At 38.4% G+C, this 16,503-nt stretch overlaps 1 protein-coding gene across 1 annotated transcript in view; it reads right to left on the reverse strand.

Annotated features, from left to right (window-relative positions):
• Positions 1 to 16,503, reverse strand: part of NBEAL1 (neurobeachin like 1) — a 209,236-nt gene that overhangs the window by 32,044 nt on the left and 160,689 nt on the right. The window contains 4 exon segments of the mRNA XM_017884366.1: positions 5,488 to 5,597; positions 8,359 to 8,489; positions 13,673 to 13,813; positions 16,157 to 16,281. Coding sequence (XP_017739855.1) covers positions 5,488 to 5,597; positions 8,359 to 8,489; positions 13,673 to 13,813; positions 16,157 to 16,281 — 507 coding nt within the window.

Consider the following 16,503-nt stretch of genomic DNA (forward strand, 5'->3'; position numbering starts at 1 on the left):
CATGAATTTGGGATACAGGACTTCCAAACAGAACATTTTGAGAGTGCATTTGGCTCTTCCAGGTGGCCCTTGGCAAAAATAGATAAAGTAATGAGAGAGTAAGATGGGTTAAAAAGTGAACTATTTGATTTTTTTGGTGGGGGAGACGGAAATCTCTCGCTCTGTCACCCCCAGGTTGGGGTGCAGTGGGTGTGATTCTTGCTCACTGCAACCTCCGCCTTCCCACAAGTTTCAAGAGATTCTACTGCCCTCAGCCTCCCAAGTAGTTGGGGATTACCAGGTTGCCCCTGCTACCACGGCCCAGCTTAATTTTTGGTATTTCAGTAGAGTGAGGTTTTTTTTTTTTTTTTTTTTTTTTGAGGACGGAGTTCTTGCTCTGTCGCGCCCAGGTGGAGTGCAAGTGCTGGATCTCAGCTCACTGCAAGCTCCGCCCTATCCGGGGGGGGGTTTTTTTCCCGCCATTCTCACTGCCTCAGTGGCCTCCGGAGTAGCTGGGACTACAGGCGCCCGCACCTCGCTGGGCTAGTTTTTCTTTTTTTTTGTATTTTTAGTAGAGACGGGGTTTCACCCCATGTTAGGCCTGGATCGGGTTCCTCGATCTCGCTGACCTCGTGGATCCGGCCCGCTCGGGGCCTCCCAAAGGGCTTGGGGATTACAGCTGTTGAGCATCTGCGCCCGGCCAGAGATGGGGTTTTAACATGTTGGCCAGACTGGTCTCAAACTCCTGACCTCAGGTGATCCACCTGCCTTGGCCTCCCAAAGCGCTGGATTACAGGTGTGGGCCACCACGCCCAGCCAAAAGTGAACTGTTTGATTTTTAAGCACAATTTAAAGAAAACATAAAAAAGTCAGATATTGCTGGATTCAAAAATAAAACCATTGCAAGAGCCAGGCATGGTGGCTCATGTCTTGTTATCCCAGCACTTTGGGAGGGCAGAGCAGGTGGATCGCTTGAGCCCAGGAGCTCCAGACCAGCCTGGGCAACATGGCGAAACCCCCGCTCCACTACAAAAAATTAGCTGGGAATGGTGATATGCACCTATAGTCCCAGCTACTTAGGAGGCTGAGGTGGGAGGATCACCTGAGCCCAGGAGGACATGGCTGCAGTGAGTTGTGATAATGTCACTGCACTCCAGCCAGGGGACATTTCTCAGTCCCAGGATCTCTAGAGGGCAAAGACTCTCGAAATGAGAAATTGCCTAAGGCAACTATCAAATCAGAATGTCACCAGTAAAATAAAAGTTTAGTTCAAGTGTTTGGCTGTAAAATAATCTGTTGGGACCTCAGAAAGATTTAAGGTTGTACCCCACAGACCCACTCAACTAGAAAATAGAGTGTCTACGAATCTTAAGATCATTTTTCCATAGTAGCTGCCCATCCAACCCAAAGTAGAGAAGGGACTGCTTTGTAAAGTAATGTTGAATGGCTTTTGTCCAACAGACCTGACACATAAGAAACCTGTAAGGTTTGAAATGGAATTAGACTAGTTTAGAATAAAAGAGAAAAACTGTTTAAAAAAGAAAAGAGATCTTTGGCTTTCAATTCACTGTGGTTAGGAAAGAGGCTGACAAAAATACTCATGTAAACAAAGTTTTTTTTTTTTTTTTTAATGGAATAAAAGAATGACTTAGTGAGGAGCCAAAGCTCAAAGGTAGAACCAAGAGCCACTGAGCACCCCTCTCAGGAAACAGGACTGGACCCTAATAGAAGATCTGAGAGCATGTCCTTACTGGAATTCTGAATTGCTATAAGCCAGTATTTGTATTTGTGACTGCTAGAAGCCTCCTATTTTCCTCCTCCTTTTGAATGGGAGTGTCTGTTAAAAGTTCTCTTATCCTTTCATACCACTGTTGTTACATAGGGGCAGATAACTTGCCTCTTTAGTTCAGGCTTCAGATCCAAGAGGAGCCACATCTGAGTAATTTCATCCACACACAGACTTGACTTACATAATGAGATCCTGAATTTTAGGCCTCAAGCCTTAATCCAGAATAGCAAACTACTATCTGTGGGTCAAATCTGAGTTGCTGCCAGATTTGTAGATTAGTAGTAGAATACAGCCACATCCATTTGTTTTTGCAGTACAACGGCAGAACTGAGTAGCTGCAACATAGATCTTATGACCAACGAAGCCAAAAGATTTACTATCTGTCCCTTTACAGAAACAATTTGCCAATTCCTTCCTTAATGAGATGAGGGTTTTAGGGGAAGGGTGTCTTGAGAGGAAGTGAATATATTTTGCATGTAGGAGTAAAATAATTTTTGACCAGAGGGCAGAATATATGTTGAGTAAAGATAGCTACAACTTCTTGCCAGGTGTGGTGGCTCATGCTTGTAATCCCAGCACTATGGGAGGCCGAGGCATGTGGATCACGAGATCAGGAGACTGAGACCATCCTGGCCAACACGGTGAAACCCAATCTCTACTAAAAATACAAAAAATTAGCCAGGCGTGGTGGTGGGCACCTGTAGCCCCAGCTACTCGGGAGGCTGAGGCAGGAGAATGGCATGAACCTGGGACACGGAGCCTGCAGTGAGCTGAGATCATGCCACTGCACTCCAGCCTGGGTGACAGAGTGAGACCCCATCTCAAAACAACAACAACAACAACAACAACAAAAATATAGCTACAAATTATTTCTCACTCTTAGCATTGAAAGATGCAGCTCAATTTCCCTCTTCTTCAATTGGCATTGATACTGTTACTGTTTAAACATTATAAAGTGGCAGAAGTGATGCTATGAAGAAATAGTGAAGTTTCCACTTTTGGAGAGCACTTAGCTGCCAGGTGAGGAGTCTCACTACCCAGTTGGAGAGGAGATATCCTGAGATTACATGGAGAGGGAGAAAAGCTAGTATCCTACTGTTTCAACACAGCCTTCAGATGACTCCAATCCCAGCTGCCACATGACTGTAACTAACTGCATGAGAACTTTAAGCAAGAGCAGAATTCCTCAGTTGAGGCCAGCTAACCCACTAAACTGTGGGAGATGATGATAAAATGGCTATACTTTTTTTTTTTTTATTGTTATACTTTAAGTTCTGGGATACATGTGCAGAACATGCAGGTTTGTTATGTAGGTATACATGTGCCATGGTGGTTTGCTGCACCCAACAACCCGTCAGCTACATTAGGTATTTCTCCTAAGGCTATCCTTCCCCTAAAATGGCTATACTTTTAAGCCACTGAATTTTGGAACAGTTTGTTACTCAGTAATACATAACTGAAATATATAATTCTAATATCTTATTAATAGGGTTGTGAAAGCTGTATGGATAAAAATGGAGTCCCTTATGCCAAAACCTAACAAAATCTAGTGGAGAGGCCATAAAGGAGGGGCTCTTATGCATACATGCCTACAATAAAGACTATCACAAAGACACTCTGAAAACCACAACCATACACCAAGAATACTTCTGCGAGGATGTCTGCCCAGCAACTGCCTGTTCAACCTTGGAATAATGCCATCCTTGTTATTAATCCTTGTGGTCAAGGATAATTGTTTCAAAACAACTTATGTAAACTTCCTCATTCTACCTTTAAAAACCTTTGCCTTCCTGGGTACATCTCTGGCCCCTAATGGTTCACAAGGGCATAAGCATTATCAGACGGCAGTTCATCATTCATTCCCAAATAAGTCTTTTTGTTTTTTTTTCTTTTTTAAAGAGACAGGGTCTTGCTATATTGCCCAGGCTGGTCTTAAACTCCTGGGCTCAAGTGATCCTCTCATTGCAGCCTCCCAAGTAGCTGGGACTACAGGTGCACACCACCCACACTTGGCTGAACTTATTTTTGCTTTTCTAAATTTTTTCTAAATTCCTTATTCATGAATAGGGTTAAGGCTTACAAATATTATAATTGAATTCTGAATTTTATAAATATATACTTATTTTATAAATATATAATGATAAAAAATGTTTCCAAGTACTGGCTTCATTATTTTCAGAGTCCTCCAACATTTCAGCTTAGGTAGAGAATAAAGTGGGCTACTGTGGGGAAAAGTGGAGCCATCAGTATCATCTGCAAGATAGCAACACAATATCAATGTTAAACTAACCCTCACTAGTCCTTCAATTCCAAATTAGGAAATTTAACTAAAAACTAATACTTTATTATTATTATTTTTTGAGATGGAGTCTCGCTCTGTCTCCCAGGCTGGAGTGCAGTGGTGTGATCTCAGCTCACTGCAACCTCCGCCTCCTGGGTTCAAGAGATTCTCCTACCTCAGCCTTCTGAGTAGCTGGGATTACAGGCACACGCCACCACACCCAGCTATTTTTTGTATTTTTAGTAGAGATGGGGTTTCGCCATGTTGGCCAGGCTGGTTGCAAATTCCTGACCTCAGGTGATCTGCCCACCTTGGCCTCCCACAGTGCTGGGATTAGAGGCGTGAGCCACTGTGTCCAGCCATACATTTTTTAAAGTGGCATTTAAGGTTTAGCTGCCTTTTTTTTTTTTGAAACAGAGTCTCACTCTGTCACCCAGGCTGGAATGCAATGGCGTGATCTCAGCTAACTGCAATCTCTGCCTCCTGGGTTCAAGCGATTCTCCTGCCTCAGCCTCCTGAGTAGCTGGGATTATAGGCATGCGCCACCACGCCTGGCTAATTTTTTTATCTTTAGTTTCACCATGATGAAGTTTCACCACGTTGGCCAGGCTGATCTCTGAATTCCTGACCTCAGGTGAGGCCTTGGCCTCCTTCGTCTCCAAAAGTGCTAGCATTACAGGTGTGAGTCACTGTGCTTGGCTTAGATGTCTTTCTTTTAAAAGCTTAGTGAAATCCTTCAGAGAAAACAAAAATGTACTCATCCTTGTTAGACTTAAAATAAATGTGAAGGCCGGGCGCGGTGGCTCAAGCCTGTAATCCCAGCACTTTGGGAGGCCGAGACGGGCGGATCACAAGGTCAGGAGATCGAGACCATCCTGGCTAACACGGTGAAACCCCGTCTCTACTAAAAGATACAAAAAACTAGCCAGGCGACGTGGCGGGCGCCTGTAGTCCCAGCTACTCGGGAGGCTGAGGCAGGAGAATGGCGTGAACCCGGGAGGCGGAGCTTGCAGTGAGCTGAGATCCGGCCACAGTACTCCAGCCCGGGCGACAGAGCGAGACTCCGCCTCAAAAAAAAAATAAAAATAAAAATAAATAAATAAATAAATAAATGTGAAAACTGTAAAACACCAAACTACACCAGCTTGGTGACTGGAACATTTACATATACAGCAGATGGACATTTTACAGAGCTGAAATGTTTAATATTTTGCTATATATATATATATATATATTTTCATGGTACTATACTACAGTCTCACTATATCAGAAGATTCATATCCTCGAAATAAATTACCATATTGTACTTTCTAAAGTCAGCTTATATGATAAATTACAAATTAATCTAGAAAAATAATTAAGTCAGATTATCCCATCCCCTGGAAAACACATCTTTTATCTTATTATTCTGTCTAATAACTAAATGCAAAAGTCTCACCAAAGCTTTCCTATGTTTATAGATGAAATCTTCAGCTGATTTAGCCCATTTGGGGAGAATGACATCATTTACTAATTCTCTGGAAACTTGTAGACGACCCAAGTTAAATTCTAAGACATGTAAAAAGAAAATGTATCAAACCATTTTAGATTATAATAAACAAAGTAAAACAAACAATAATAAGGGCACATTCCCACGCAAAACATATTTTTTCTTTTAAAATTCTTATCTATTGGAGTACATACCAGTTAATTTAAAACAAAATAACTAGTTTTAAATTAGCTATTATAATGTAAATTAGAGTAAGAATTAAGTTGTTAAGCAAGAAAAGTGGGGAAAACTATAGCTACAACCCTTATCTTAATATGACCAAAATGCAAAATTAAGTTTTCTTCTCACACTTAAAATAATGAGAGGGACACAGTCCCTCTAACAGTACACTTACAAAATACAGCTCCTTAAAGCTTTTTGGTGTAACTCATACCTTAAACTCACTCACTGGAACAGTTATATTTGTCTGATGAAGAATAACATATTTACATACCACTATTCTAAAAAGATACTTGCATAATAAAGATCTGCTCATATGGTTAGAAAATGGCATTTTGATAAAATTTCCCCAAATATGAGGGGTTTTTTGTTTATACAACGTGGAGGGGTAGAAGGGGGACTGTTAACACAAAAGACCTTTAAAAAAGAAGGCCTTAAAATACCAGTATGCTGCCTTAAAATACCAGTGTATCACAAGTTGGAGAGGAGTTTAAATGTCATAAAATGACAGGATGCACAGTGTCTTTGGTTTTATGTTAAACCCAACACAGTGTAGCAGATACTATTCGTTGCCCACTTGATAGTCATTCCCCCTTTTTATTTGCTAGCAGAACCTTTATTTCATTCAAGTGTCCATCTCTGCCCTATATTTCATGCCCAATCCAGGTGACTGGTCTAGGGGTTGGTATATGACCCAGTTCTGGAGAATGAGAAGTTATGAGGAAGAGTTTTTCACTCTTAAGAAAGGACACAATGGATTAACAGCCTCACTTATTTCTAAGATACTGTTGGATCTGCCTATGATGCCTAAAATTGCGTTAGGCATTTGTGACCATGAGAGGAACTAGCCAAAGTCAAAATACTCAGAATGGCACAGTGAAAATACAGAAAAAAAGTTAGCGCTGATGATGTTAAGCTATCTGAAATTTCCATACCTCAGGATTTTTATTATGGGAAACACTAAAATTTCCTTGTTTGCACAATTTTGAGCTGGTTTTATTAAAATTTAAATCTTTTTCCTAAAGGCATTCTGCTTTTCTTTGTTTTTTAATTTTTTATTCTTAAAGGCATTCTAATTGATATATTTACTTTCTCCCAAACAGCTCACTTCAAAGAGGCAATGTATAGTTAGAAGTGGAGGCCATCAAGACGATGGTGCTAAAGATAGCAACTAACTCTGATATAAATTGTTAAAGAGTACCTTAAGTTCTCTATCCAAATGTAGTCTGCTCATCCCTCCTATTCTAGATACTCTGCTTTAGGATAATCGAGTCCAACAGCTGACTGAGAGTTTAGGATCAGACTGAGACAACAGATTTACCTCATTTTCTGAAAGTCACCAATTTTGACTGCCTTACTGTGATGCCCTGCCTCCAACAGCCTGTTCCAGAGTGCACAAAGTGACATTAAGCCCTGGATATGTTCTCCTCAGTAAGACAAATAATTGTACTGAGTAAACGATGGGTCAAACATTAACACTACATGTTAGGGCAGGGAAAAAAGTTGGCAATAACTCTTTAACATTGTGGAACCTCCCTAAAAAACACCAATAGTAAAAATATTGCTATTTTCCTTATTTGTACTTAAAAGTAAATGTAAAACTACCTCACAGGAAAATAATTTGGACATTTAAAAATGTATTAATATATAACTTCATACTTCTCTACTTCAAAAGCATAATTTTTCAAATATTATAGTAACTTATACCCTGTCATTTTAATTTGCCTACTCTTGCATGCTCTAAATCAGGAGTTACCAAACTTTTCCTACAAAAGGTCAAAGAATAAATATTTTTGGCTTTGTGAATGATATCGTATCTGTTGCAACTACTCAAATCTGCTGATATGCTTACTTTGAAAGTAACCTTCTATGATACAAAAATGAATTGGCTGGCCAGGCATGGTGACTCACACCTGTAATCCAAGCACTTTGGGAGGTCGAGGTGGAAGGATCACTTGAGCCCAGGAGTTCGAGACCAGCCTGGACAACAAAGTGAGACTCCATCTCTCCAAAAATAAATGCGGGCATGGTGGTGCACACCTGTAGTCCCAGCTACTCAGGAGGTTGAGCTGAGAGGATTGCTTGAGCCCAGGAGGTCAAGGCTGCAGTAAGTAGTGATCATGGCACTGCATTCCAGCCTAAGGAAAAAGCGAGACCCTGTTTCAAAAAAAGGAATTGGCTGGCTGTGTTCCAGTGAAACTGTATATATAAAGACATGAGTTTGGCCATGGAGTTGGTTAATAGACCTGTAGTCAGCTGATGGTTAGTCTAAATCCTCACCTTATCTAACTTAAACACTTTTAACCCAAGTAGTATATATAGCTGAAATAGCATATGGTCATTTTTGCTTCCCTAGTAAACACTGTACGCTATAGTCTGATAAATTCTCTTAATGATTCAAATTTGACCCCTTTAGCTTAGTTCCCTATAGCACTTCCCTGGAAGGTAAGACTCATACCATTAGTTCAGCCCTGTCACTAAGAAATCCATAGACAGAATTAATCTTAAATAATCTACAGGATATTATAAAATGTCCTGAAAGACATTTTGAGGCTCCTCCATTGGGACCTACTAGTCAAATTTTAATCCCCTATTTCTTACGATTTTGATTTTCCAAAAACTCTGGGAAATAGAAGAATTCAGGAATAAGTTCTTTCACATCATATGGATTATCCATGAGAGCTTGCCAGGTTGCAGGAATAGAATGGAACTGTCGATCTGCACAGTCAAACCTGCATGTAGAAATTAAAAGAGAATGTAAATATTGAATGAAATCAACAACAAGACATGAAACAAAACTTTTAGATTCCCTTCAGGGTTCCTAATGATTAGAGGTACTGTTTTCTAAATCTTCCTCTTTAATGCCTACACCTACAATTTGCTCTCATTATGATAATCTCATAGTTGTCAGGAACTAAATACTCTAATTTTAATCACCAGTAGCACCTTAGTTGAACTAGTTGAAAACCAAATCACACTGGAGAAAAATTTCACATAAATTAAATATAATCTTAAGAGTCTTTTTAGGGCTGGGCGCGGTGGCTCACAACCGTAATCCCAGCACTTTGGGAGGCCGAGGTGGGCAGATTTCCTCAGGTCAGGAGTTCAAGACCAGCCTGGCCAACATGGTGAAATCCCGTCTCTATTAAAAATACAAAAATTAGCCGAGGGTGGTAGCACACACCTGTAATCCCAGCCACTCGGGAGGCTGAACCAAGAGAATTGCTTGAGCCTGGGAGGCGGAGTTTGCAGTGAGCCGAGATCGTGCCACTGCACTCCACCCTGGCCGATAGAGCAAGACTCTTTCTCAAAAAAAAGGCATTTTTGCTGAATAAAATTTATTATAGAAAGTGAATGTTATTTCAATATTTGAAAATCACAGAGTATAAATATGATTATAAACATTATAGTATCAATATACTTGGTTAATAGGTCTATAGGAATGATGCTGATTTAATCACTGATATGTAAATATTTTTACAAACTCTTCTGCTTAAAACCAGAGAGTGAGTTAGGGAAATAGCTCGGTGGCTAAAGCTTTTATGTTTTACTTGCATAATCTATTGTCTTATTTTAATATTATTTTTAAATTAATTAATTTTATGTATTTACTTATTTTAGAGATGAGGGTCTCACTATGTTGCCCAGGCTGGAGTGCAGTGGCTATTCACAGGCACCATCATAATGTGCTGCAGTGTTAAACTCCTGGCCTCAAGAGATTCTCCCACCTCAGCCTCCCAAGTAGCTGGGACTAAGAAGCCCAGGCCTGCTTCTGGCTTAATTTTATTTATTTAAATTTAATCATGGGCACTGCGTCTACAGTAGGTGAATGAAGCTCAAGTGGATATGCTGCAATTGTATTATGCTTTCCCTCATAAAAGAACAGTATAAATCCCTTCTGTTTTATTTCATTTGATATTGTTTTCCTGGATTTATTAAGTATTTAATGGCCTTGAGTCTAAGGTAAGGCTATGCTACAAGGAAAAAAAGTGACATTAATGACCAATTTGTCTGTTGTTTTTTACACCTATTTAATCTTGGTTTGAGGCAGAGTTGATCTTAGCAGAATTTCGAATTTAATTATAATTTAATTATAGATATCAGACCATCTAAAACATTATAGTATATAGTATATTCAAGAAGAGGTATAGTTTTGAGATAAAATTAACATATCATATAAATTGCTTGTTTTAAGTGGATAATTCAAGGGTTTAATTCAGTATATTCACAGTTGTGCAACTATCATCACAATGAATTTTACAACATTCTCATCACTCCAAGAAGAAATGTTGTACCTATTAGCAGTCACTGTCCATTCATCCTACTCCCACCCCTGGAGACTGCTAATGTACCTTATATCTCTATGCCTATTTTTATTTCATTTTGCCTATTCTGACGATCTGTCTATTTTGGACATTTCATGTAAGTCATGTAACATGTGCCCTCTTGTGTCTGGCTTATTTCATTTGGCATAATGTCTTCAAGGTTCATCCATATTACAGCATGTATCAATACTTTATTCCTTGAATTCATTCATAGCCAAATAATATTCCACACTGTATGGATATATCACATGATTCATTTATCAGTAGATGAACACTGGTTTGTTTCTACTTTTTGGTTATAAATTATACTGGTATGGCCGGGCTAGGTGGCTCACGCCTTAATCCCAGCACTTTGGGAGGCCGAGGTGGGCAGATCACTTGATATCAGGAGTTCACGACCAGACTGGGCAATATGGCAAAACCCCGTCTCTACCAAAAATACAAAAAAATTACTTGAGTGTGGTGGCGCACACCTATAGTCCCAGCTACTTTGGAGGCTGAGGCAGGAGAATTGCTTGAGCCTGGAAGATGGAGGTTGCAGTTAGCTGAAACTGAGCCACTGCACTCCAGCCTGGGTGACAGAGCGAGACTCTGTCTCCAAAAAAAAAAAAAAAAAAAAGGCTGGTATGAACTTTTATGTACAAATTTTTGCGTGAATACATGTCTTCAATTATCTTATGTATGTATATAGAAGTGGAATTTCTAGGTTATACAGCAATTCTATATTTAATTTTTCTTTTTTTTTTGAGATGGCGTCTTGCTCTGTCTCCCAGGCTGGAGTGCAGTGACATGATCTCGGCTCAATGCAACGTCTGCCTCCCGGGTTCAGGCAATTCTCCTGCCTCAGCCTCCAGAGTAGCTAGGATTACAGGCACCCGCCACCATGCCCAGATAATTTTTGTATTTTTAGTAGAGACAGGGTTTACCATGTTTGCCAGACTGGTCTTGAATGCCAGACCTCAAGTGATTTGCCCACCTCAGCCTCCCAATGTGCTGGGATTACAGGTGTGAGCCACCACACCCAGCCCTCTATATTTAACCTTTTGAGGAACTGCCAGACTATTTTCCACAAAAGTTGCACCATTTTACATTCCCACTGGCAGTATTTATAAGGGTTCCAATTTCTCCACATGCTCTTCAGCACTAGTTATTATTTGTCTTTTTTATTATAACTATCATAACGGGTATGAAGTGGCATCTCGCTGTGGTTTTGATTTGAATTTCCCTGATGACTCATGCTGTTGAGCATCTTTTCATGTGTTTATTGAACATTTGTGTATCTCCTTTTAAGAAATGTTTATTCAGATCCTTTGTCTATTTTTTCATTGGGTTGTCCTTTTATTATTAAGATATAAGAGCTCTTCCCCCTCCCTCTTTTTTTTTTGTAATAGAGATGGGTGTCTCTCTATGTTGTCCAGGCTGAACTTGAACTCCTGGGCTCAAGCAATCCTTCTGCCTCAGCCTCCTGAGTAGCTGAAGTTATAGGTGTGTGTCACCTCACCTTGAGTGTAAGGGTTTTTTATATATTCTAGGTACAAATATACAAGTCTTTTATCAGATATAGTTTTCATTTCTTTTCTTTTCTTTTTTTTTTTTTGAGACAGAGCTTTGCTGTGTCACCCAGGCTGGAGTACAGTGGTGCAATCATGGCTCACTATAGCCTCGACCTCCTGAGCTCAATCTATCCTCCCACTTCAGCCTCCCAAGTAGCTGGGACTACAGGTGCACACCACTACACCTGACTAATTTTCTATTTTTTGTAGAGATGGGGTTTTGCCTTGTTACCCAAGCTGATCTCAAACTGATGGGCTCAAGTGATCCACCTGACCTGGCCTCCCAAAGTGTTGGGAATTAAAGGCATAAGCCACCATGTCTGGCCAGTTTTTACTTTCTTGAGGGTGACCTTTGAAGTATTACACAATCTATTTTTGAAGCTTTGTAAAAAATCACTTAGTCATAAAATTATTAAAAGCTGCAAAGACCCAGTGATACTTTATTGCATCTTTTTTTTTTTTTTTGAGGCAGTTTCACTCCTTCACCCAGCCTGGAGTGCAGTGGCACAATCTCAGCTCACTGCAACCTCTGCCTCTCACGTTCAAGCAATTTTCATGCCTCAGTCTCCTGAGTAGCTAGGACTACAGGCGTGCACCACCATGCCTGGCTAATTTTTTTGTATTTTTAGTAGAGATGGGGTTTCACTATGTTGAACAGGCCAGGCCAGACTGGTCTCGAAATTCTGACCTCAGGTGATCCACCCACCTTGGCCTGGAATTAGAGGCGTGAGCTGCCATACCTGGCCTACTTTATTGCATCTTATGAAGAGAAAAGTATCTTCTATCCGATACTTTAATAATAATATTCCATTGTATGGATATATCACATTTATTTATTCATTTATCAGTAGATGGACGCTGGTTTGTTTCCACCTTTTGGTTATAAATTAATCTGGTATGGCAGGGCACAGTGGTTCATGCCTGTACTCCCAGAACTTTGGGAGGCCAAGATGGGTGGATCACTTGAGATCAGGAGTTCAAGACCAGCCTGGGCAATGTTGGCAAAATCCCATCTCTACCAAATATACAAAAAAATTACCTGGGTGTGGTGGCGCACCACACCACACACATCTCAGTGAGCTGAGACTGCACCACTGCACTCCAGCCTGGGTAAAGGAGTGAGACTCTGTCTCAAAAAAAAAAAAAAAAAGATGCAATAAAATATAACTGGGTCTTTTCAGCTTTTAATAATTTTATGTCTAAATGAATTTTACGAAGCTTCAAAATAGACTGTATAATACTTCAAAGGTCACCATCAAAGGTTACATGGTACATGTAAAATCTGGGGATGTTTAGTGATCTTAGAGCCAGAGTATCTTCTTGAAAGCCAAGGCTCATTGTACATAGACAGAAATAAGGAACCCAGGCTAACTGTGAGAGATAAAAGCTACATGGAAAGAGAACAGAACAGGCAATATTTACGTAGCTCTGGATTGGGTATGGAAGGCAAAATGGTTGTTAAAGAATAAGGCAACATGGAGACAAAACATGTATAAATAGGGAGCTATGTGGAGGATTTATTAAGGAACAGAAGATTCATGGAAAAGCTGGTTTCCTTAGGATTAGGAAAATGTACAACATAGGTACGTTACAAGACCCACAGTGTAAATACAGTGGTACAAAGACTTGTTTGAGCTGCTGCAATAATATGAGTCTCTTATTGCTCCTCCTTCCATTCCTCATGATACATATTTTTAGGACTACACAGGCATAGGCATTGGCTTGGTTTGACTCTCTGGTGATGCCTCAGATTTAGCTCTAAATCAGATCTAATTATAAATCTCTGGTAGATTCCTCAAAACAGTAAGAATCACAAAGGTACACTGGAATAACACTGAAAAAGGAATGCTCCTTAAGTCACTGTGTGAGTCAGTTTGAGTGACTCATTCTCAAACTAGCTTATCTATTTTTAGCTGAATCAAAATTTAATACAGGAGAATAAAAAAAGACATGTTACACAGTACATGACATGAAGGCAAACAGTTTTCAACACTAACATATAGTCATAAAAAAACAGCTTTTTTACTGAAAACATACCTTCCACTCTGAAGTTGGATGTGGAGAGTGGTGAATGGTTCTACACGAATAAGATAGTGCATGACCCCCGCAGAATTTGAATAGTGAGTACCATAGTGAAACTTATCAATAGTTCCCATAGGATCCTCAAAATTTTCATATCTGTGGGGAAAAAAATCCTAAAGTTTTATAACCACAATAATAAAATACATAAGGGGGCATAAGTTTGTATTTTATTTCTGAAAACACAAACACAAAATTTCTGATGGAGTTTTTAAAAAGTCCATCCTTCTTCATATGACTCATTATCAAACTCTGTATTCATATCATCATTATACTATACTGGCAAATGAAAAAAGTTTTATTCCTTAATACTTTTTTCTGAACAACAAAATATCATAAATACTTAATTCTGGAATAGTTTTTATTTGTTTTTATTTTATTTATTTATTTTATTTTATTTATTTGTTTTTTTGAGACAGAGACTCGCTCTGGTGCCCAGGCTGGAGTGCAATGGCATGATCTTGGTTCACTGCAAGCTCCGCCTCCTAGGTTCACGCCATTCTCCTGCCTCAGCCTCCCGAGTAGCTGGGACTACAGGTGCCCATCACCACGCCCAGCTAAGTTTTTATATTTTTAGTAGAGACAGTGTTTCACCATGTTAGCCAGGATGGTCTCGATCTCCTGACCTCGTGATCCGCCTGCCTCAGCCTCCCAAAGTGCTGGGATTACAGGTGTGTGCCACTGTACCCAGCCTGGAATAGTTTTTATTATGCAATAATAATACATGTTCATTGTAGGAAAAATTAGAAAACAGAATTAAAACAGAAGAAATGTAAAATCAACTATGATTCCATGTCCCAGAGATAATTAACACTAATTTTTTGGTGAATATCTATCTATCCTAATGTATAAATTAATATACAAATTTTTATTTTACATAAAAGTGCTATATATATTGTTCATAACTTATATTTTTCATTTAACAATTTTCTACGGACATCTTTCCAAATGACTGAGTAGTCTATTTTTAACAGGTACATAATACTGTATAGATGTACCACAATTTAACTGTTTCTTTACTTTTTAGACACTTAAGATTGTTTCCTTGTATTTTTTTTTGTTTGTTTGTTTTTTGCTAGTATAAAGCACTGTGATAATTAGACATCCTTTTGTGGCCAAGGTAACAGGAAAAATTTTAAAAAAAAGGAAGAACCAGTCAAGAATTGTGAAAATTAATACCTAGAAACCTAAAGGTAAAATAAAAAAAGGATGGTGGATAGGAAAAAGGCCTAAACCAGATTATTACCAAAAGATATATAGTGATTCTTCAAGGTCTATCACTGATACATGCGTAATTGGTCTGAATGGTGACATCTGAATTAGTGTGTATAAAATCTAAATGAGAATAAAAGATTTTTGTAGGCCATAAACACTGAATTTCAAAAACCAAAATAGTAATGGGTTCATTAAGCTGGGGCCAATTTCCTTTTATATACTAATCATCAATATTCAGGGGAATAAAAAAGTTTTCAGTTCAAAGCCATTTGTAAATTTATGCAAAAATGTACCACTAAAATGTAAAACAACTTGTAACTTTAATTACCAATAAAATAAGTTATTTATATGAGTATTTCCTGTAGAACACTGTTTTAAAAAATTACAAAATCTTCTTTCGGTTATTATCAGAAAAAAATGTCTGACTAATGGCAGTGATGGTATACATATATACCCAGCAAAGTTCCACTGGTAAATCAAATCAAATCAAATATTAAACATCGTAAAAATCCTAGGGAAGGTTGCAAAGAAAAAGTAGGAAAAAAAAGTACCATCTACTTTCATATCAATCTATAACTAAGTTAATTTGTAAAATAGTTTTGTCCTTATTATTAGAATTCAAATCTCAAAAGTCATCCCTAAGTTCATAGGGAGAAAAAGGGACATTAAAATCAGGTTATTCTTTTGCCTGTGGGCAGCTTGCTTCGAAAAAATTAACTGTGAGAAGTTGACAGGGTAGATTCATAAACAGAACTATAAAATTTTCTTCTTCTTGTCAAAATGACATATTCTAAATTGCCACACATTCACTCTTCTTTATTCACATTACTGAAAACACATCAGTGTAAGTTGTATATCTACCCAAATATTATATTAGACAGATACTTTAATATGTTTGATTATTAAGTTATAAAGTTTGAAACATCTGGGAAGAAAAATTTCAGGAATTTATTACTCTTTAGCACATACTTATTACATGGTAAAAATAAATTCTGAGCATTATCAGTTTAAATTTGGTGATGAAGGGAAATCAACACAAGTATAGTCAAGACTTCTGAAGGGCAACCAAGATATTTTCAAGAAAACTTAGTGAAGTAATGCTCAGATTCTGATTATCAAAAGTAGTAGTACGGTAAAAAAAAAAAAATTTTGGTTCACCATAGCAAAAAATCAATACAAATTCAAAGAAGCAATGTGTATTTTTCAAAAGGAATAAGAAGTACTTACTTTTCTCGCATAGCTTTGGCATTTTTTTCATTAACTACCCCAATTGGTTTGGAAAGATCTCGAAATACTGCAGGGTTATTAAGGTCCAATTCTTCTGAAGTATAATCTTGTAAAATCCAGGGAAACTAAAAGAGCCATAATTTACAATTTAGACATTCCTTCCTAGAGAAGCTAATATCCTCATATCTAATATCAAATGGTTATCTAAAGACAAAAAGGGATAGTCTCGAAAAATATTTTTTCCCTGTTGTAAATATCCACTCATCTTTAGTTCAATAACCAGAAGCATTACTTCTTATAATTCCACTGGGATATTTTACTTTCTTTTTTTTTTTTTTTTTTTTTTT

This window comes from Rhinopithecus bieti, unplaced genomic scaffold, assembly GCF_001698545.2.
Source record: "Rhinopithecus bieti isolate Rb0 unplaced genomic scaffold, ASM169854v2 scaffold_14229, whole genome shotgun sequence".
NCBI lineage: Eukaryota > Metazoa > Chordata > Mammalia > Primates > Cercopithecidae > Rhinopithecus > Rhinopithecus bieti.